General features: G+C 35.1%; 1 protein-coding gene across 13 annotated transcripts in view; it reads right to left on the reverse strand.

The window, feature by feature from the left end:
- Positions 1-21,952, reverse strand: part of LOC127949403 (NACHT, LRR and PYD domains-containing protein 3) — a 36,820-nt gene extending 14,868 nt beyond the window's left edge. For 7 of the 13 annotated variants that reach the window (XM_052546606.1, XM_052546610.1, XM_052546599.1 and 4 more), the window contains exons 1-5: positions 21,802-21,947; positions 10,623-10,720; positions 10,415-10,531; positions 7,929-8,045; positions 5,691-7,604 (exon numbers count right to left, since the gene is read on the reverse strand). In XM_052546606.1, coding sequence (XP_052402566.1) covers positions 5,691-7,604; positions 7,929-8,045; positions 10,415-10,531; positions 10,623-10,699 — 2,225 coding nt within the window. In that variant the 5' untranslated portion in view covers positions 10,700-10,720; positions 21,802-21,947. Of the gene's footprint in view, positions 1-5,690; positions 7,605-7,928; positions 8,046-10,414; positions 10,532-10,622; positions 10,721-20,726; positions 20,869-21,801 lie in introns of all 13 variants that reach the window. The other 6 variants (XM_052546600.1, XM_052546601.1, XM_052546604.1 and 3 more) reach the window with 6 other exon arrangements.
- Positions 21,953-22,897: the final 945 nt, after the last annotated feature.

The following is a 22,897-nucleotide window of genomic DNA, read 5'->3' on the forward strand; positions in this document are numbered from 1 at the left end:
TTTAAAATATATTTCATTCAAATATTACTGTTGAAATGTAGCAAACAGCTGTCTTATTCAGTTTTGTATTATGTTATTGTTTTGAACATAAGTTTAACAGTTTTGAAAACATTATGTAAGCATGTGCAAATTGACTTGTACGCACAAAGAGTTTTGTCAGTTGTTGTGTCTGAGTGAGAAAAGAATTCATCAAATTTGAGAGATGTAGTCATTGAATGCATTTTGTGCCAAAGCAATGATAATTGATCCTCAGTTTAGCCCTCATTGACTTCTGTTGTGCTCACTGTGTGAAGAGTTTGGCAAAAGTGACCTAAGTATTGAGAAATGTGTCCTAGCGTCTGTAAAAAAACTGTAAACATACTTCAGACAGGACCATTTTCACTGTAAAAAAAATTGCTTTAAAAAACAGCCAAATTTTGTCAGCAACATGCTGTTTTTCATTAAAACAGTTCATTCTGGGAAATATTTATAATTTTCGAGAAGGTAGCCTGCTGCTATTAATCGTAAATTAATAATGTTCAAACTCGACACTCAGCGGCTGTGTTTCAAATCACACCCTACACCCTCATTTAGTGTTGTCACAGTACCACGGTAAAAAAATAACTTTTTAGCACTAAAAATAAAACCAATGCTATTTTTTATACTTATTTACAATTGTGTTTAAAGTTTTTTCTACAAGTTATATAATTATGAAAAAAGTAAACAAGTTTCACCCAAATTTAGTTTGTCTTTTAATTTATGAAATTTAAACATTTCATTTTTGGTAAATAAAGGGGATTTGCTATTAAAATTAAAACATGGAAGAAATATTGTGATTTATTTCTTTAAAAAAATAAAGTTTTATAAATTTTTTCAACAGTAGTAGCACACTGAATAAAGTAATAAGTAAATTTACTTAATTTTTATTTGGCAAGTTTTTGCACAAGCATTTTTCAAGTAAATTTAACACATTTGGAAATTAAGTAAATCTACTTAACTAAGTTAAGTAAAAAAAATAAAAAATAATAATAAGTACATTTTATTGAGTAAAATTTAATTAAATAATATTAAATTAATGTATTTAGCAGATACTTTTATCCAAAGCAACTTGCAGTGCATTCAGGCTAACACTTTTCACCTATCATGTGTTCCCGGGGAATCAAACCCCAAACCTTACGCTTGCTAATGCAATGTTCTACCACTGAGCTACAGGAACACTTCAAGATCTTGTGAAAAATAAGTGAAAACTTCACTTACTTACTTTTTTATTTTGGAAAAGTTTTTACACTAACAAAAAACCTGAAACAGATATTCTAGAAATTTCTAAATGTAAAATATTTTTTTTTTTCAAAACAGTTTTATCAAATGAGGGTAAATAAGTCTCTCACTTCTGTCCCTTTAAACCAGTTTACAGCAAAGACAGCAAGAAGGACTGGATGCACATGATAAATATTCTGCAATTAAGAAAACAGACAAAAGAAATAGCACTGTAAAACCCGATAAGTAAACTTTACTCAAACCGTTTGAGTAAATAGATTGCCTTGATTTAAACCATGTAAGTTTTAAAACTTTGCATTTAAGTAATTAATTGATTAACTAAGTGCTGATTGAGAATTAGTGATGAACAGCTGCTGTTAACAAACAGAATCACTGAAGAAAAGAGAAACACAAGAACTACTACAACTGACTTCAGACACAGACTTAGATGAAATCAACTGAAATAAAATACATGAAATCTCTCAAGATCTGATAAAACAACCCACAAACAGCATCACCAGCTCCACTTATTAATAACCAGACTGACTTTATTTCTGTCAGACGTCTACAGAAGATCTTATGGAGAATGAACTAAGGTTTAGATGTTGATTTATTGTTTCATTTGAAGTAACCATGTTAGAGATCAGTGTTTGCTTTAGTTGGGCTCTTGACCCTTGATTTCTGTCTTAGTCTTTTCTCTGGCTGTTATAACCGTGTGTTTCTAAAACATGTTTGTTGTAACTCAAAAGCCCAGAAGAAACGCCATCAGGTGTTAACCTGTACCTAGGTGTAGGTTGTTATACTTTATATCGGTGATTTTTTTTTTTTTTTTTTTTTTTTTACTTAACTTAGTTAAGTAGATTTACTTAATTTCCAAATGTGTTAAATTTACTTGAAAAATGCTTGTGCAAAAACTTGCCAAATAAAAATTAAGTAAATTTACTTATTACTTTTTTCAGTGCAGTATCACATACATTTTAATAAATAATAGTAATATTTCTAGCACAATGCCTTTATGTAAAAATTAACTCTTAGGCCTAATGAATGCATATTTGTCAGTTTAACTGAATTAAGACTGGTGGTGATGCTTAAGGTATTTTTGGACATTGAGGGTTTTTGTAAAAAAAAGAAATACAGTAGATCTTAATTATTATTAAAAGATAATACTGCAACTAATTTTACTATCATACTAATGTATATACAATGCAGGGTTTCCGTTGTCCGGTAATTGCCGGACATTGGCCGGAAAAAAAATGAAATGTCCGACAAAATTAAATCTCTCCGGTCAAATTGTCAGAATAAAATTGCCTAATAATCCCGCCCACCCCAACACAATCTGAATTTGAGAATAAGCCTAAAATGTATAAAGCAAAAATACACCGAACTTTGGCTATGTTATGAAGGAACAGGCTCGTTTGAAAGTTATTAAACATTATTACATGGCTTGGTTGAATTCCAATGTGGAATGCGGTCTGTTATTTCTTGATATCAGACCGCTGCGAAGCACTAGCGGCGCCAGGATTTTGATTGTAGGTGGGCCTCCAGAAAAATAAATAAATAAAAACGGGTTCCCCTTTCATCTCCGTTTCAGCGCTTTTCTGGGCACTGAAGACAGCGACTCAGTAGCCTACCTGAATTTAATGTGTAATTAGCATGGGTAAAAAAAATTTCGTTTTACATTGTTAAAAAGACATTTCAAGCTTTCTTAAGATAGATGTCATGTCTGTGAGGCCTACGCTGAGTTTCGTTAAATTAGGATGAGATGCACTCCAGTTCACTAGCAATGCAAGTGGCCGCGAGGGCGCCTGCATGATTAGGCCTGTCGTCTGCTATATTTGCTTCTTATGTATTAAATCCAGGCAATTGGTTGATACAAAAAATTATTAAAATTAAGATATAATTTATACAAAACGAAATTGACTTCAAAAAAGTATTTCTACTAAACAAAACTTAATTAAGTGGTCAAAATCATGTCTGACCCGCTCCATGTCTCTCGATATTGCGCATCTTATCTTACTCGTGCGGTTCACTTTTCATAATCAACATAAATTAAAAAATAACATTATAATATTTTAACAAATACTAAATAAGCTTATTTAACAACATGTATAGTAGACCTAGAATCTCTATTTGTACAAATTGCTGCACATTCATTTCATTCTGAATTTTGCACACATAAGTTGAAAGGCATTTGTTTGTGCATGCATGTAAAACATATCTGCAACTTTTATCAAGTTCACTGATAATTATGCGTGCATTTATGAATTATTATCTTAATCTATAATGAAACAAGGACGAAACATATGCTTTGTTTGTTTAGAATGGAATGGATCGCAAATAGATCCGAATGAAGAAATGAACCATAGTAGAAAATGTTTTTTTTTCCGTCTATTTGAAAGTTGGGCTAATAAACATGTTGCATTCGGCGGCCTGATTATGTCATTTTTTACGTTACATAGCCTGCCTCCAGTTTTCCTCAACTTGACTAATTAAGAGGCGATACTTGACTGGCATATCATCAAAATGTCCGGAAAAGGAAAACATTTTTTTCTAGCGGAAAGTCTGATACAATGCACTATGAATTGATGAGCTGCTGGGTTCATGAATATTAATCACGTTGTATGCGTTTGGTCAAACTGATTTGATGAAATCAAAACAGGGGCGGTACTAGATCAGCGCCAGCCAATGAAATTGCCATTTGTGCATTAGCTCTGCCCATTACCGGAGAAACCGTTATTTCTTCTGCTTGTTCGAAAAAAAAAAAAATGAATAATTCTAAATGAACTCCATTATTTTGACAGGAGAAGACAACAAAGAATAGTTTACATATAGTGTGTTGATTCAGCGTGGTAAGACTCTCGCTCTCTCGCTCTCTTTGCATGTGTGAGAAACAGCGCTATCAGTAAAGCAACGGTGAGTCATGCGCCTTCACAAATACAGGTTCGCTGTGCTTCCATTGAGATGAACTGAAAAGTTTAGATCGCTTGATGGAGAGAGAACTCTGAAGCTCAGATGCTGAAATTAATGCAAGCGTCATGTGCTTCAGTCTATGTAGTAAACAAACCTGCACGTCTCTGCCATGCATTAATTCACACAGAGACGGGCAGAACACGGATTCATATTTCAAACTTTTGCGGCTTAACATTTACAGATACTGGTCCATATGGAGATTTGATTTGATTAGTTTATGCTAACTTTGACAAATTCCATGACTGTCCATATTAAAATGTATTTTTCATTTTCATGACTGGATTTTGAGATTCTGCTTCGCGGAAATAATAGTGCTGAACCGGTTTTGAACAGGACCTCGGTACTACCGGTACTTAAAGAAACCTGTTACTGTCACATTTTTAAAAAATTTTACCGACTTGTTGCCGAGGTACCGGGTCTTTTGACAACACTACCCTCATTCACTATTCCCTACATGCGTTTACTAATATAGTCCACCTGACAGAGAGAATGAACACTAATGAGTGAATTCAGACAATGATCAACAGCTGCTGGTAATGAGTAGAATCACTGAAGAAAAGAGAAACAAGACACACACAAGAAATACAACTGACTTCAGCCACAGCTTTAGATGAAATCAACTGAAGATTTAAACAATCAACAAACAGCTTCACCAACTTCACACATTACTAACCAGACTGACTTTATTTCTATCAGATCAGAGATCAGAGACAAAAAGATCTTACATATTATGGCAAAAATGCTGGATCACTTATCCACCTAATTTATGTGTACAGTAAAGAAACCTTAATAACTGAAGGTTCAAGATCCCAACTAAAGCAAACACTGACCACTATAATGGTGACACACAAATTGTGATTTTTCTCGTTTGTGATTCTGCTTGTTAACATCAGGTGTCTTCAATAATGCTCAATCATAACTCAATTAACTTCTTAATTATCTCATTAACTTCAACTCTGCTTCAGTGTTACTTTTAACACTGCTTCAGTGTTTATATGAGTCCACACTCAGAGTGTTAAATTAACACTGGGGATTTTGCTGTGTACTTGCAACAGTTCTGTTCTGTGTGACAGAAACACTCGGTGCAGTAAAGATTTTGTGATTTATTAACTGTGATGTTTTAAATCGCGGTTAATCGTGAAACCGGTTAATCACTGCATCCCTACTGTGTGTCTATAAATTATGAACTTTTACTTGTTTCTTCATATATTTTAGTTGATTCACCAGACTGAATAAATACAGTGCTTTCATGTTTTAACTTTTACAAACGATTTCATGAAAAAAGTGATCAACATTTTCAAAATTAATGGATAATTAATAATAACAGAGGCTTTACTCCATTATCTACTGTACTAAAAACACCTGTCATGACTCTGGATTCTGGCCTGTTATTCTGGAGAAAATCTCTCATTCAGGAACATTTATTGTAAAGGAGTCAGATTCATTATTAAATATGATCCTTTAGTTGATGATTAAACATTTACAGGGCTTTTCTGCAGTTGATCACAGCTGGTATCAGTCTTCTTCTCCCCTCATCTGATGTGTTGTATTTCTTGGTGTTCAGTTCATCCAGTGTCTCCTCTGACATCTGAAGCATGTAGGAGATTGTTGAGCACTGAGCAGGAGAGAGTTTCTCTGAGTGTTTGTCTGATTTCACAAACTCCTGAATCTCTCTGAACAGAGTCTGATCTTTCACTTCCAGCAGACAGAGAAACAGATTGATGGATTCACCAACTGAGAGAGGAGGATGTTTAAAATAATCATTAACACCATCATTTCTGATCTTCATTTTAATGTACAGTGTGGTTTCTCTGATGGTCTCTGAGCTGTTCTCTGTGTGTGTCATTAGATCCTGTAAGAGTCTCTGATTGGACTCCAGTGAGACGCCCAGCAGGAACCGCAGGAACAGATCCAGATGACCATTCTTACTATCCACAGCTTTATCTACTGCTGATGTTAGCAGATCACACAGAGAGACTTGATCATAACTGAATTCATCCACTGGCTCTTTGTTCTTCATTAAATAGCAGAAAAACACATAAAAAGAAGCGAGAAACTCCTGAACGCTCAGATGAATGAAGCTGTAGACTTTCCTCTGATGAATCACAGATTCCTGCTTAAAGATCTCAGTGCAAATCCCAGAATACACTGAGGCATCAGTGATGTGTATGCCGCTCTCAATCAGGTCCTCTTCATAGAACATCACATTGCCCTTCATCAGCTGTTTGAAAGCCACTTCAGCAAGTTTCACAATCACTTCTCTGTTGGACGGCAGGAGTTTCTCTGGATCTCTCTCTTCATACTTCTGCTTCCTCATGTTGATCTGAGTCAGCAGGAAGTGGATGTACATTTCAGTCAGAGTTTGAGGGATTTCTGCACTCAGATCTTCTTCCAGGAGCTTCTGAAGCACAGTGGATGAGATCCAGCAGAAGACGGGGATGTGGCACATGATGTGGAGGCTTCTTGCTCTTCTGATGTGTGAGATGATTCTGCTGGCTTGATGCTCATCACTGATTCTCTTCCTGAAATATTCCTCCTTCTGAGGCTCAGTGAATCCCTGAATTTCTGTCAGACGGTGGATGTATTTGGAGGGGATCTGATTGGCTGCTGCTGGTCTGGAGGTGATCCAGATGAGAGCAGAGGGAAGCAGCTCTCCTTTCATCAGCTTTGACATCAACACAGCCACTGATGAAGTCTCAGTCACATCACAAACTTTCTGAGCGTCTGAAAACATCAGTGTGATTCTGCTTTCATCCAGACCATCAAAGATGAACACAACTTTACACTCCTCATAAATCTGTGAGTCCAGATCTTGAAGTTCAGGATGAAAGTCCAGCAGAAGTCTGTGTAGACTGTACTGATGATCACGGATCAAGTTCAGCTCTCGAAATGGAAGCACAAACATGAAATCTACATCCTGATTGGCTTTTCCCTCGGCCCAGTCCAGAATGAACTTCTGCACAGAGACGGTTTTTCCGATTCCAGCGATGCCTTTAGTAAGAACAGTCTTGATCTGCTCTTTCTCCTCACATCCTGCTTCAGCGGAGGCTTTAAAGATGTCATTGCAGTAGATTGGAGCGTCTTGTGAGTGTTGTGTTCTGGCTGTTTTCTCCATCTGTAAAACCTCATGTTCTTCATTCACTCCTTCTCTCTCTCTCTCTATGATGTAGAGCTGTGTGTAGATGCTGTTCAGGAGGCTTTCATTCTCCTGGAGTTTCAGTCCCTCACATAATCTCTCATACTTGTTCTTCATGCTGGTTTTGTGCTGCTCTTTGACTCTCTGTAGTTCATCATTCACTGCTTGATCAGGTTTATTCAGAGACGCTGTAACGCTCGTGTTGTTCAGACAGAAAACAGAGGAGACTCCTCCAGAGATGCTTCTCTCTCCATCTGATCTGCTGAAATATCACAAGAACAACTGATTAAACACATCTGAGATAAAGGATGTGTACATTAACATCTAAATCGTTAGAGAATACAAACTATTTAAAAACTTTTGTATTCTAATGAATTCAATAATTTTGCACGTAAATGTCTTGTTGTATTCCTTAATTAAAGTAAACTATTAGATATTTTAATGATATATTCATCACATCTTGATAGCGCTCCTGAAGTGTTTTAATGTAGGAGCTCATGTGTTCATTGTGTGGAGATCTGTGTGTATTGAGTGTGTTTCTGACTCCCATAAAACAGTTCAATCATCACCACACGATTATCCTCACCTGGGGTCAGAGGTCACTGGATCATTACTGAATGCAGGAGGATTATACAGCTTGGATGCGTTACTCTTCAGAGACACACAGCTGTGATCCGGAGATGAAGATCTCTTCATGAAGATCCTGATAAACACACAGAAAGCATTCCTCCTTTAGTTCTGTCTGCTGTTCATTTATTATAAGCAGAACTTTAACAATAACTGATAGAGTTGATAATAAAATACACGTCAGTGAGTGTGATTATGGATTAGTGTCGTCTGAACGCTGTACACAGAAACATCTGTCCGTCACATCACTTTATATCACTTTATATATTCTGTGGATAAACAGATGAAAACAGCTGCTGTGCACTGTAAAACCCGATAAGTAAACTTTACTCAAACCATTGGAGTAAACAGATTGCCTCGATTTAAACCATGTAAGTTTTTAAACTTTGCAATTAAGTAATTAATTGATTAACTAAGTGCTGATTGAGAATTAGTGATGAACAGCTGCTGTTAACAAACAGAATCACTGAAGAAAAGAGAAACACAAGAACTACTACAACTGACTTCAGACACAGACTTAGATGAAATCAACTGAAATAAAATACATGAAATCTCTCAAGATCTGATTAAACAACCCCACAAACAGCATCAGCAGCTCCACTTATTAATAACCAGACTGACTTTATTTCTGTCAGACGTCTACAGAAGATCTTATTGAGAATGAACTAAGGTTTAGATGTTGATCTATTGTTTCATTTGAAGTAACCATGTTAGAGATCAATGTTTGCTTTAGTTGGGCTCTTGACCCTTGATTTCTGTCTTAGTCTTTTCTCTGGCTGTTATAACCGTGTGTTTCTAAAACATGTTTGTTGTAACTCAAAAGCCCAGAAGAAATGCCATCAGGCGTTAACCTGTACCTAGGTGTAGATTGTTATATTTTATATTGGTGATGATAGTCATCAATTATTGAACTGTACGGAGTCTACCCTCTGATGAAATAAGTGTTGTGTAATTTGATTAATTTTAGTAAAAGTGATGCTAAGAGCCAGTGGTTCAGTAATAATCAGTTAATCTGAATGACTTTCCAAACATTGTGGTCTTCTTCGATGTCAATCAGTCACACAAAGACATCAATAATCAGAATATGAACCTCAACAATGGTGACCATAAAAAAAATGCTGCAGAGCATGCTGGGAGCCATGGATGAGTTCTGTACTACAATAGTACCCAGAATGCATTGCAGCATGTTTTTTCGTCACCATTGTAGAGGTTCATATTCTGATTATTGATGTCTGTGTCTGACCAATTACTGGCATAGAAGAAAAAGTTATGTGTACAAAATGTTTAGAAAGCCATTTTAATATTAACTGATTATCACAGAATCACTGGCTCTTAGTGTCACTTTTACTAAAATCACTTCTAATTACACAACACCTACTCCATTAGACGCCATACAGATAAATAATTGATGATTTTCATCACCAATATAAAGTATAACAATCTACACCTAGGTACAGGTTAACACCTGATGGCGTTTCTTCTGGGCTTTTGAGTTACAACAAATGTGTTTTAGAAACACACGGTTATAACAGCCAGAGAAAAGACTAAGACAGAAATCAAGGGTCAAGAGCCCAACTAAAGCAAACACTGATCTCTAACATGGTTACTTCAAATGAAACAATAGATCAACATCTAAACCTTAGTTCATTCTCAATAAGATCTTCTGTAGACGTCTGACAGAAATAAAGTCAGTCTGGTTATTAATAAGTGGAGCTGCTGATGCTGTTTGTGGGGTTGTTTAATCAGATCTTGAGAGATTTCATGTATTTTATTTCAGTTGATTTCATCTAAGTCTGTGTCTGAAGTCAGTTGTAGTAGTTCTTGTGTTTCTCTTTTCTTCAGTGATTCTGTTTGTTAACAGCAGCTGTTCATCACTAATTCTCAATCAGCACTTAGTTAATCACTTAATTACTTAATTGCAATGTATATCTTCTTTCAGTGAACTCAACTGAATTAAGTTCAGAGTACTCGTAACTGTTAGTTTTTTGAACTTAAATGGTTTAAGGCAATCGGTTTCCTCAAACGGTTTGAGTTAACATAACTTAAGGATATCTGTTTACTCAAACCGTTTGAGTTAAGTTACTTGTCGGGTTTACAGTGGGAAAGATGCAGGAGCAAGTCATCTGAAACTCTGAAACGCTTTATATTCAGCTCTTCAGATGAAAGCACAAGAGTTTCCTGCAGTTCGTCCTGTTGAGCTTTGGTGCGCAGCAGAGTTCAGATAACAGCGTTCACACTTACTCAAATGAACCACACTAACAGAGCAATCACACCAGAGTGTGTTTCATCACACCAAACATGACAAGTGTCAACACACCCTTATTCTGAATCAAAGAAACAGATTAATCAGTAAAGTGAAGGTTAGTTACAGGTCTAATTGTAAGTCAGTGTGTGGAGTCACTAAACACCAGCAACAGACTCTGGGCCTGGTTTGTGGGATCTCACCTGGGGTCAGAGGTCACTGGATCATCACTGAATAAAGGAGGAGGACCCATGGATGCATCACTCTTCAGAGACACACAGCTGTGATCCGGAGATGAAGATATCAGCTTCCATGAGATCCTGAGAAAACAGAAACAGTTATTTCCTTAGTCCTGCCTGCTGTTCTTTTATTATAACTCTCGGTTGTGTCTAACACTGGATTATATCTCACCTGGGGTCAGAGGTCACTGGATCATCACTGAGGTTAAGAGGAAGATCAGGAGATGAAGATCTCTCTCTGTTCTCCATAATGACAAACTGACGTCACACCTGCACATGGAAACACAAGAGAACACAGCACACATGATATTGAGATTATTATTCCAGTGAAATCTTAACTCTACACACAATGAGATTGAAGAGAATGTGGAGCTGCAGCAGTTTGATACAGAAAATACATTTGTGACCCGTGCTGGCAGAATGAGCCACAATCAGCAACTCTGCCTGAAAATAAAATGTTAGTTATTTTCACAAAGCTAACAGTTATGACTAGCTCTATACCTAACTACTACATTATACAGATAAAGACAATCATTTCAGAAGCACAGATGTCTGCGACTGAGCCTGGTTTAACAGTGAGGTGTGAATGTATATGCTGTATCTGTATCTATCTTATGTTGTTCACCAAAGGCCATGATCGTGTAATAATTTTTACAATTAATATAGTTATCTAAATTATGGACTATATATATATATATATATATATATATATATATATTTCTTTTGTCTGTTTTCTTAACTGCAGAATATTTATCATGTGCATCCAGTCCTTCGTGCTGTCTTTGCTGTAAACTGGTTTAAAGGGACAGAAGTGAGAGACTTATTTACCCTCATTTGATAAAACTGTTTTGAATAAAATAATTTTACATTTAGAAATTTCTAGAATCTCAGGTTTTTTATTATTGTAAAAACTTTTCCAAATTCCTTTTTCCAAAATAAAAAAGTAAGTAAGTGAAGTTTTCACTTATTTTTCACCAGATCTTGAAGTGTTCCTGTAGCTCAGTGGTAGAACATTGCATTAGCAAGCGCAAGGTTTGGGGTTTGATTCCCCGGGAACACATGATAGGTGAAAAGTGTTAGCCTGAATGCACTGTAAGTTGCTTTGGATAAAAGTGTCTGCTAAATGTGTTAATTTAATATTATTTAAATTAAATTTTACTCAATAAAATATACTTATTATTATTTTTATTTTTTTTTCTTAACTTAGTTAAGTAGATTTACTTAATTTCCAAATGTGTTAAATTTACTTGAAAAATTCTTGTGCAAATACTTGCCAAAATAAAAATTAAGTAAATTTACTTATTGTTTTTTTCAGTGTATATACATATATATATATATATATATATATATATATATATATATATATATATATATATATATATATATATATATCCACCTTATGAACAAAAAAAAAAAAAGAAAGAAAGAAAGAAGGGTCATCTGTTATACCACAGTGTAAGACACGTAGTCACAGAGTTTTATATCAGCACGATGCGATGAAGTAGCATTTATTTTAATTTCCAAACATTTTTTTCCTGTCTAAAATGACTGAACAACAGAGGGTTAATAACTCTTTTAACATTAATCAAGTCCCGTAATTTCTCACACGTGATGTTTTTAATGTTAAAGCCATGTGAATAAACGCTTTTAACCTTTTCCACAGTATTTTTGAGTGCCGTGGATTCAGATTCAGATTCAGATATCTTTATTAGTCCCCAAAGGGGCAATTCAGTTCTACAGCCAACCCATCCAATAAGGGTATTAGCACACAATAATATAAGGATTATAAAAGTAAAAAATGTATACAACGATCACACCCTGACACACACATACAGCACAACACACACATTCACCTGCCAGTGACAGAATAAAGCAGTGGAATCCAAGAGCCATGAGTTATGAGTTCTCATTCAAGAACCTTATAGCAGAGGGAAGGAATGAGTTTGCATAACGATTCGTTTTCCGTATAGGCACATAATACCGCCGACCTGACTGCATGAGCACAAATCCATACCTGAGCACATGATCTGGTTGGCACAGTATTCTATCTGCTTTTTGGACCACTTTTTTTTTTCAAGAGAGAACAGAGATCATTTAATTGTGTACCAGTAATTTTTGAGCATACTTTAACAATGTCGCTCAAACTCTTTTTGTCTTTCACAGCTAAACCATTAAACCAACCCAAGGGAAAAAAAAGTTAATAGACTCTCAATGAATGCCTGATAGAATGTACATAAAATTATTTTACAAACCCCAAAGGAGTTCAACTTCCTCAGCAGGTATATTCTTTGGTTTACTCGCTTAATAATGCTATCAGTGTTCTCTCGGAAATTCAAGTGTGAGTCAAATACTGTGCCCAAATACTTGTATGTTTGAACCACTTGAACACCTTCATTGTGTATTACACTCAGTTTAGGTTCGTCACTAACCTTCCTAAAATCTATTATCAATTCTTTAGTCTTTGACACATTTAAGTCATATTACACATTTTTTTGAAATTTCTAGAATCTCAGGTTTTTTATTAATGTAAAAACTTTTCCAAATTCCTTTTTCCAAAATAAAAAAGTAAGTAAGTGAAATTTTCACTTATTTTTCACCAGATCTTGAAGTGTTCCTGTAGCTCAGTGGTAGAACATTGCATTAGCAAGTGCAAGGTTTGTGTGTTCAATTCCCCGGGAACACATGATAGGTGAAAATTGTTAGCCTGAATGCACTGTAATTCGCTTTGGATAAAAGTGTCTGCTAAATGCATTAATTTAAATTTACTCAATAAAATTTTAAATGTCAAGTTCACTCACAGAAATACTTCACCCCAAATGTAAGATTTATGTAATTTTATTACATGACAAATTCCCATTTATATTTTTTCATAACTTTGATGAAAACCAATCACATAAACTTTAAATAACAGAATCTTGTTTGTTTTATAACTCTTACAGAAGATCTTATTGAGAATGAACTAAGGTTTAGATGTTGATTTATTGTTTCATTTGAAGTAACCATGTTAGAGATCAGTGTCTGCTTTAGTTGGGCTCTTGACCCTTGACTTCTGTCTTAGTCTTTTCTCTGGCTGTTATAACCGTGTGTTTCTAAAACATGTTTGTTGTCATTCAATAGACCAGAAGAAACGCCATCAGGTGTTAACCTGTACCTAGGTGTAGATCGTATACTTTATATTGGTGATGATAATCATCAATTATTGAACTGTAGTCTAATCTCTAATAAAATAGATGTGCAATTAGTAGAGATGGTTCTAGTAAAATTACACTAAGAGCCAGTAATTCTGTCATAATCACTTATTATAAAAATGACTTTCTAAACATTTTGTACATGTACATTTTTCTTCTATGCCAGTAACTGGTCAAACACAGACATCAATAATCAGAATATGAACCTCTACAATGGTGACAAAAAAACATGCTGCAATGTTCATTCTCAATACGATCTTCTGTAAGAGTTATAAAACAAACAAGATTCTGTTATTTAAAGTTTATGTGATTGGTTTTCATCAAAGTTATGAAAAAAATATAAATGGGAATTTGTCGTGTAATAAAATTACATAAATCTTACATTTGGGGTGAAATATTTCTGTGAGTGTACATGTACTTATTAGTTTTTTTTTTTTTTTTTTATTTTTTTTTACTTAACTTAGTTAAGTAGATTTACTTAATTTCCAAATGTGTAAATTTACTTGAAAAATGCTTGTGCAAAAACTTGCCAAATAAAAATTAAGTAAATTTACTAATTCTTTTTTTCAGTGATGGTTTTCTCTGTTTTTGTCTGTAATGTAGCCCGGGCACATTCAGACTCATTTCTCCAGCACGGGTCACTTGTGGTCATGTCAGAATCAAACTATCACTAAACATGAACATCTGTGAATCCTACACAAGAGATCTATTTCATATTTAAAGCTTTACGTCCAGGGTTCGAAATGACTTAGGACTCTTGGGGGGTCCCCTAAAATTTAATTATTTAAGGTTCTGAAGACTACCTTGCTACACGATATATTGTAAGCAAAATTATATGGACCAGTGTTGATAATGGTCTTGGGATGTTTTCCCTTGCCCCGCTGCAAATTACATTGCCACCAACCCCTGCCATCCCACCCCTATAGGCACACAGAGTAAAATGAAATTCTGAAAAACTATCACTTCTTCTTGCTTTACTACTCCTTTCTCTTCTTCCTGAAAACCATTTCACCTGATGATTTGAGTAGCTCTTTTTCTAGGATGATTGGGCTAATTTTGTAGGGTAGGCCTAGTGCCTCTGCATAGAAAATAATAAAGTACAAGCATATATAAATGCAATAGAATGAAAAAACGTGAAATAAAGCAGTGCTTTTGGTTTCTCCGGTAAATTAACTGCATTAAGTTACAGACATTGAATTAGGGCTGCACGATTAATCGCATGCGATTGTCATGCGTGTCTTTGTCAGTAAAGCCGGTTCTGTGATTAGCAGTAAATGTCCACCACCTGGTTTCAAGTGGAGCGGCACTTCCCAGCTAGAATTTTCTTTGTTCTAAAATGTTCTAAGAACATTCCCATGGACTGTTCTAACAATGTTTTTAGCGGGTAGTTTTATTTTTGTTCCCAGAACGTTCTCTCAAAAGATAGGATAACGTTCTCTAAAAACATTCTACAAATGTTTATCAATAACATTATTAGAACATTATTCCATAACATTCTAATTAAGATTTAAGTGGATGTTTAGATGTGGATGTGTCTGTTTAAAAGTAATAGCTTGGTTTGATGTCACCATAATGCTGGTAAGTGTTGGCTTTAGTTGTGCAATTTGACACTTGACTTGTCGGTGTTGTTTTTTAGCTGCTGTCATCTTTATTATGGCTAAAACAGCAAACAAATGTGTGGTTCAATGGTGCTGTATGCTTGCTGATGATTGATATGTCTGATTACTTGTTTTCACCCAAGCTACTGTGTGGTGTTAGTTAAGTATTATTTATTAAAGGGACTCAATGGTCAAACAACCTGACACCCAGTTGAATTTAAAGCAGATAATTTCAAAAATTTAAAAAAAATTTGTCACACAAACATCAAGATTCAGTGTATGAATCTCAGCAATGGTGACATGCTTTATGCTGCAATGTATTCTGGGTACATCATGCAAAACTCATCCATAGCACCCAGAATGCATTGCGGCATGAAGCATGTCACCATTGTTGAGATTCTTACACTAATTATTAAGGTCTCTGTATGTCTAAGCATCCTATGGTTTGAAGTGATTCTAAAACAATGTAGTTTAAAAAGATCAGATAAAAATAAAACAATATAAATTGTCAGGACCCTGTGTATTGCAACACATCTGCTATAGTCACTAATATTAAATTAATAGCGTAGAACAGACTCCTGGTAAAATCAGTTGATCAGATTGTTACATTAAGACATCTCTAATATCAGCCAGTAACCAACATTATCTAATGACATCTTTTTGTCAATGTTTTTGCTGTAACAGGGATAATTACAGCAGCTAAATGAACGCTAACACTGAAAAGACTCATACTTCTTAAGTACTGATCAGCATAATGGTGACATCAAACTAAACTATAATTTTCAATAAACCATCAACATCTCTGTTAATCTCAATAAGAACTTTTTTACATTTATGACAGAAATAAATCTTGTTTATAATAAGTGAAGATTGTCATGTTTTTGGAGTATTTACGCTAGAGTTTGACACCAAACAGAGGTTGGGTTTTCACTTTCAACCAACATCTGACTTCTGAGCAATGTCAGTCCACATCTAGTGTGATGGGAAGCCGTAATTCACTGACAAGCTGTGCAATATCACGTTCATAATCGCAGATTAATCGCATGCGGTTATGAACGCGATATTGCGTAGCTTGTCAACGATCTGCGGCTCTGTATATTAGGTGCGGCTCCATTTGAAAGCAGCTGATGGACATTTACCGCTAATCACAGAACCATCTTTACTGATGAGACACGCATGACAATCGCATGCGATTAATCGTGCAGCCCTACATTGAATAATCAAACGTAAAATAACACTGCCTTCACTGTAGGGTGACCATATGCGCCGTTCATACGGGACACGTCCCAGCCAGGATTTTAATATTGCCTAAAATATCCAGGTTTTGGCTATTTACACTGTGCAGGTTGATCGTTGTGTAACATTCATGAGAGCTATAAAGAGCAGACCAGATGGCTACTTATGCTTTTGTATCACTTTCACGTGTTTGTTAGTTCGTTTGACTTGAAGCATTGTGGCGCACTTTTTTTTTTTTGGATTTGTGCGCAGCGACGCTTCAAGTCAATCGACCGAACGAACAAACATGTGCGCATATTTGCATCGCTTTGATCTTTCCCAACTTGATCTCACCTTCTCACACGCAGCCCCACGATTGGTCGATTATGTACAATACCTGCATGTTATTGGTTAAACTGCTCTGGATGTTTTAGGCATTATTAAAATCCTGGCTGGGACGTGTCCCATATGAACCGCGCATATGGTCACCCTACTTCACTGTATACATTAAATATGGTTCATACAATTAATACAGTTTACCTTTAGCTACAAAATGTTTTTTCTCTTTCTCTTTTGTTTTTTGATTAACTTTGCTGACAAACAGCTGCAGGTATATTGGGTTGCTGTCCCTTTAAGACGAATGCATACTGGTAATGACATGCACCTGTTTTCTTTCTCTGACTGCGTTTACGGGGAAACTCGTTGAAACTGACACTTTTAGTTATTTTTTCGAGCACATTTTTATTTTTTATTTTTTTCGTTCAAAAACAAATTGATAAGAAAGAAAAGGTAATTCGGTATTCATGAACTTCAGGGGCTGTCTGCGACTGCGTGGCTCTGTGCGCCGACAGAAAGACCAGTCTACATTTGGATGTTTAACATAAATATACACTGAAAAAAGTAATAAGTAAATTTACTTAATTTTTATTTGGCAAGTTTTTGCACAAGCATTTTTCAAGTAAATTTAACACATTTGGAAATTAAGTAAATCTACTTAACTAAGTTAAGTAAAAAAAAATAAAATAATAATAAGTACATTTTATTGAGTAAAATTTAATTAAATAATATTAAATTAATGCATTTAGCAGACACTTTTATCCAAAGCAACTTGCAGTGCATTCAGGCTAACACTTTTCACCTATCATGTGTTCCCGGGGAATCAAACCCCAAACCTTACGCTTGCTAATGCAATGTTCTACCACTGAGCTACAGGAACACTTCAAGATCTGGTGAAAAATAAGTGAAAACTTCACTTACTTACTTTTTTATTTTGGAAAAGTTTTTACACTAACAAAAAACCTGAAACAGATATTCTAGAAATTCCTAAATGTAAAATATTTTTTTTCAAAACAGTTTTATCAAATGAGGGTAAATAAGTCTCTCACTTCTGTCCCTTTAAACCAGTTTACAGCAAAGACAGCACGAAGGACTGGATGCACATGATAAATATTCTGCAGTTAAGAAAACAGACAAAAGAAATAGCACTGTAAAACCCGATAAGTAAACTTTACTCAAACCATTTGAGTAAATAAATTGCCTTGATTTAAACCATGTAAGTTTTAAAACTTTGCAATTAAGTAATTAAGTGATTAACTAAGTGCTGATTGAGAATTAGTGATGAACAGCTGCTGCTAACAAACAGAATCACTGAAGAAAAGAGAAACACAAGAACTACTACAACTGACTTCAGACACAGACTTAGATGAAATCAACTGAAATAAAATACATGAAATCTCTCAAGATCTGATTAAACAACCCCACAAACAGCATCAGCAGCTCCACTTATTAATAACCAGACTGACTTTATTTCTGTCAGACATCTACAGAAGATCTTATTGAGAATGAACTAAGGTTTAGATGTTGATTTATTGTTTCATTTGAAGTAACCATGTTAGAGGTCAGTGTTTGCTTTAGTTGGGCTCTTGACCCTTGATTTCTGTCTTAGTCTTTTCTCTGGCTGTTATAACTGTGTGTTTCTAAAACATGTTTGTTGTAACTCAAAAGCCCAGAAGAAATGCCATCAGGCGTTAACCTGTATCTAGGTGTAGATTGTTATACTTTATATCAGTGATGATAATGATCAATTATTGAACTGTACGGAGTCTACCCTCTGATGAAATAAGTGTTGTGTAATTTGATTAATTTTAGTAAAAGTGATGCTAAGAGCCAGTGGTTCAGTAATAATCAGTTAATCTGAATGACTTTCCAAACATTGTGGTCTTCTTCGATGTCAATCAGTCACACAAAGACATCAATAATCAGAATATGAACCTCAACAATGGTGACCATAAAAAAAATGCTGCAGAGCATGCTGGGAGCCATGGATGAGTTCTGTACTACAATAGTACCCAGAATGCATTGCAGCATGTTTTTTCGTCACCATTGTAGAGGTTCATATTCTGATTATTGATGTCTGTGTCTGACCAATTACTGGCATAGAAGAAAAAGTTATGTGTACAAAATGTTTAGAAAGTCATTTTAATATTAACTGATTATCACAGAATCACTGGCTCTTAGTGTCACTTTTACTAAAATCACTTCTAATTACACAACACCTACTCCATTAGACGCCATACAGATAAATAATTGATGACTATCATCACCAATATAAAGTATAACAATCTACTCCTATGTACAAGTTAACACCTGATGGCGTTTCTTCTGGGCTTTTGAGTTACAACAAACATGTTTTAGAAACACACGGTTATAACAGCCAGAGAAAAGACTAAGACAGAAGTCAAGGGTCAAGAGCCCAACTAAAGCAAACACGGATCTCTAACATGGTTACTTCAAATGAAACAATAAATCAACATCTAAACCTTAGTTCATTCTCAATAAGATCTTCTGTAGACGTCTGACAGAAATAAAGTCAGTCTGGTTATTAATAAGTGGAGCTGCTGATGCTGTTTGTGGAGTTGTTTAATCAGATCTTGAGAGATTTCATGTATTTTATTTCAGTTGATTTCATCTAAGTCTGTGTCTGAAGTCAGTTGTAGTAGTTCTTGTGGTTCTCTTTTCTTCAGTGATTCTGTTTGTTAACAGCAGCTGTTCATCACTAATTCACAATTATCACTCAGTTAAAAACTTACATGGTTTAAATCAAGGCAATTTATTTACTCAAACGGTTTGAGTAAAGTTTACTTATCGGGTTTTACAGTGCTATTTCTTTTGTCTGTTTTCTTAACTGCAGAATATTTATCATGTGCATCCAGTCCTTCGTGCTGTCTTTGCTTTGGTTTTTTGTTAGTGTAAAAACTTTTCCAAAATAAAAAAGTAAGTAAGTGAAATTTTGAAGATCTTGTATTGTTCCTGTAGCTCAGTGGTAGAACATTGCATTAGCAAGCGTAAGGTTTGGGGTTGATTCCCCGGGAACACATGATAGGTGAAAATTGTTAGCCTGAATGCACTGTAAGTTGCTTTGGATAAAAGTGTCTGCTAAATGCATTAATTGAATATTATTTAATTAAATTTTACTCAATAAAATGTACTTATTATTATTTTATTTTTTTACTTAACTTAGTTAAGTAGATTTACTTAATTTCCAAATGTGTTAAATTTACTTGAAAAATGCTTGTGCAAAAACTTGCCAAATAAAAATTAAGTAAATTTACTTATTACTTTTTTCAGTGTATAACCTACTGATACAGCAAAGACAACGTCGGCAGTTTTGACGGCAAAATAGTCTACAGCATATTTCGTTCTGTATTGACAGGGAGTTTTTGTTTAAGCAGAATTTGATGCAGTTGTGGATACCATAGAGAGTAAAAGAAACACTAGGCGCGCTGTTTTTGCATCCCTGATATCTACAATTTCCCCCAACAACAGCCATGTTATCACATAAGCACAATTTACCCTTGATTAAATTCGGTGATCTTTCTTTTTCCTCTTTTTCTCTCCTTGTGCAGGATTCCAAATTAAGAAAAATATTATTAGCTTCTTTACCAAGCTCTCATGTATCAATGCTCAAATCACATTCACTTTAATTAACTCACAGACTTGAATTAAGTCCTGTTTATCTTTCGTAATCACTGCTGGACAAGGAGATTGTTAAGCTAGCTTTGAATAACTAGTCTAGCAGCTCATTCTGCTGTTAGCTGGCAGATCATTTGGCTTCATACACATAAGTTACAGCTAGCAAGAAACGTTGACAAACGTACTCTTCTAATCATTACACTGGGTATCTAGTTAATGCAACTTTTGATATAGGAACTCGAACTCCTAATATTTTACTATAAGCAATTATGGAGGAGATATAAACACAATAAAAGCACTTACAGGATTTTCATTCAGGATTTCACTCTTTGTGATGTCTTGTTTTGGCGTGTTCATCTAGTACGTGTCTGCGGGTGCACCACAACAACAATCTGTGATGCTGAACTCACAATTAGCTAATAGCTGTCCCGATTGCTGCCTCGCGCTAGGAAATAAATGAATCACTGTTATAAATACAAATCATCACTAAAACCTATAATTTTCACAAAATTTTTTAATGTTAAAATATATTTGTTGGGGACCCCCCAAAATCCAAAAATGAATTCTTAGGGGGGGTCCCTAATGACTTATGGAGGGTCCGGGACCCCCCCAGACCCCCCTCATTTCGAACCCTGTTTACGTCTCTGTAAAGACCTTTATTCTGTAGATGTGAGCGATTAAATACATTCCTCTCTAGATGTATTCCTTCTGTAAACCAGAGTTATTATCATTAGCTGAAATAAATTAAATTTCATTATTTGAAATACATTTTAATGTAAATTAAAACAGAAAAATTAACCTTATGTAGTTTTAGCCAGTTATTATGTTTCTCATTTTCATTTAAGTCCTAAAATAACTCAAACTAACCAAATGACCAAAACAACTAAATAACTACAATTGTAAATAAATGTATACTGAAATAACAAAACTCAATGTAAATGGACATAATAAACACTTATTAAGACTGCAGAAAGGCTCAAACTGCAGCTAACCTTCGTGTCCGAGTGAATCTCACTGAAAACTGAAGATCTGTCTTCAAATACAGTATTTAAACTGTTCCCATGAGACTCAAACACCAGAGAATATCTGACTGTCACTGAACCTCAACATCTGCGAATCTACTTCATTTATAGATGATTACATCTTTCTTTGTGTGTTAGATTGTAATGAATACATACATTAATCTCAACTAAAAGCAGAATCCATAGAGCTCGATATCATTATAATCCTGAAGATGAATTTGTTTATTTCTACATCCGTCACAACTAAAATGGCGGTTGACGCTTAAAGATGGAGTTTAACAGCGAAAACAACTCAAACAATAATACAACAATAATAATAATACAACATAATATCAGATGAAGATAAATGAACTTACTGTAATGTGATGTTTATGACCGTTTTTATAGCTTCACAAGTCTTCTTATTTTGGGTTTAATGGCGATCTTCCAGACCATCTCCTCTCCGAGTTTACTTTCGGTTTGAACTCAGAGGACGGGAGGAGCCCAAGAGTGAAAGTGCGCATGCGCAGGAGACTGACTGAATCACTGAAGCTTCTAATCTTTTGTGTTTCGAAACACTGGTTCGGAGCGCGTCTCTTTGCAAACTGCCAAAGACACGTGATTTCAGTAAATGAAGGGCTTCGTTACCTCATAACTGTTTCGAAACGTTTCGATATTTTCCAATGTATTATATTCTAATGTTTTCAACATGAATTTGTGTTCCTCTGAATCCAACTCTTTATTAAAATCAATAAATAGCATTAGTTTGCCATCATTGAGAAGGTGCCTATAATCAATCATATCTTTTCATGACTCCAGACTGAGACTGATCAATTAGAGAATCCAGCCCTCATTACAGCCTGCTGGAAACAATAAGAGAAAACAGTGCATCAGTGATAAAGTTAGAGATAAGGTTTTCTTCATTTATCTTCAGGATTGGAGTAATTAGCCCTGACTAAGAGAAGATTCATTAAACAGCTAAAACAAAAGAGGAAAGCACATCTCTGAAAGTTTGAATAAATTCATTAATAATAAGACCATCATTATGAGGAGGTTTATTAATATTGCTCATCATTTCTGTAATACTAAGCTCTTTCTGACTTGTGACCAAATTCACCGTTGACAGATATTATTGTCCAAGTTTTCTAAAAGTATTTCTTCAAGGAATGAATGAGATGTGTGAAGATGAAGAATGTGTTCAGAATGTGATGAGAGTGGTGTTCAGAGAGAGAGAGCAGCTCTGTTCACATGATTCAGACTCTTCTAGAAGACTCTTCTCTCTCTCTCTTCTGTTTCTTTCTTTGAGCTCTGTAAATATGAATGTTTTATAGGTATCAACAGTTTTGGGAATGAATGAAAACGTTGTAAACACTCTTGTAAAAGATGCTGCAGAGGTCAGAGAAGACATCGTTTATCAGAGGTGTCTTTGAGGTCAGTAAAACACCTCTTTCTTGGATCAGGTAATTGTCACAG

This window comes from Carassius gibelio, chromosome B1 (assembly GCF_023724105.1).
Source record: "Carassius gibelio isolate Cgi1373 ecotype wild population from Czech Republic chromosome B1, carGib1.2-hapl.c, whole genome shotgun sequence".
NCBI lineage: Eukaryota > Metazoa > Chordata > Actinopteri > Cypriniformes > Cyprinidae > Carassius > Carassius gibelio.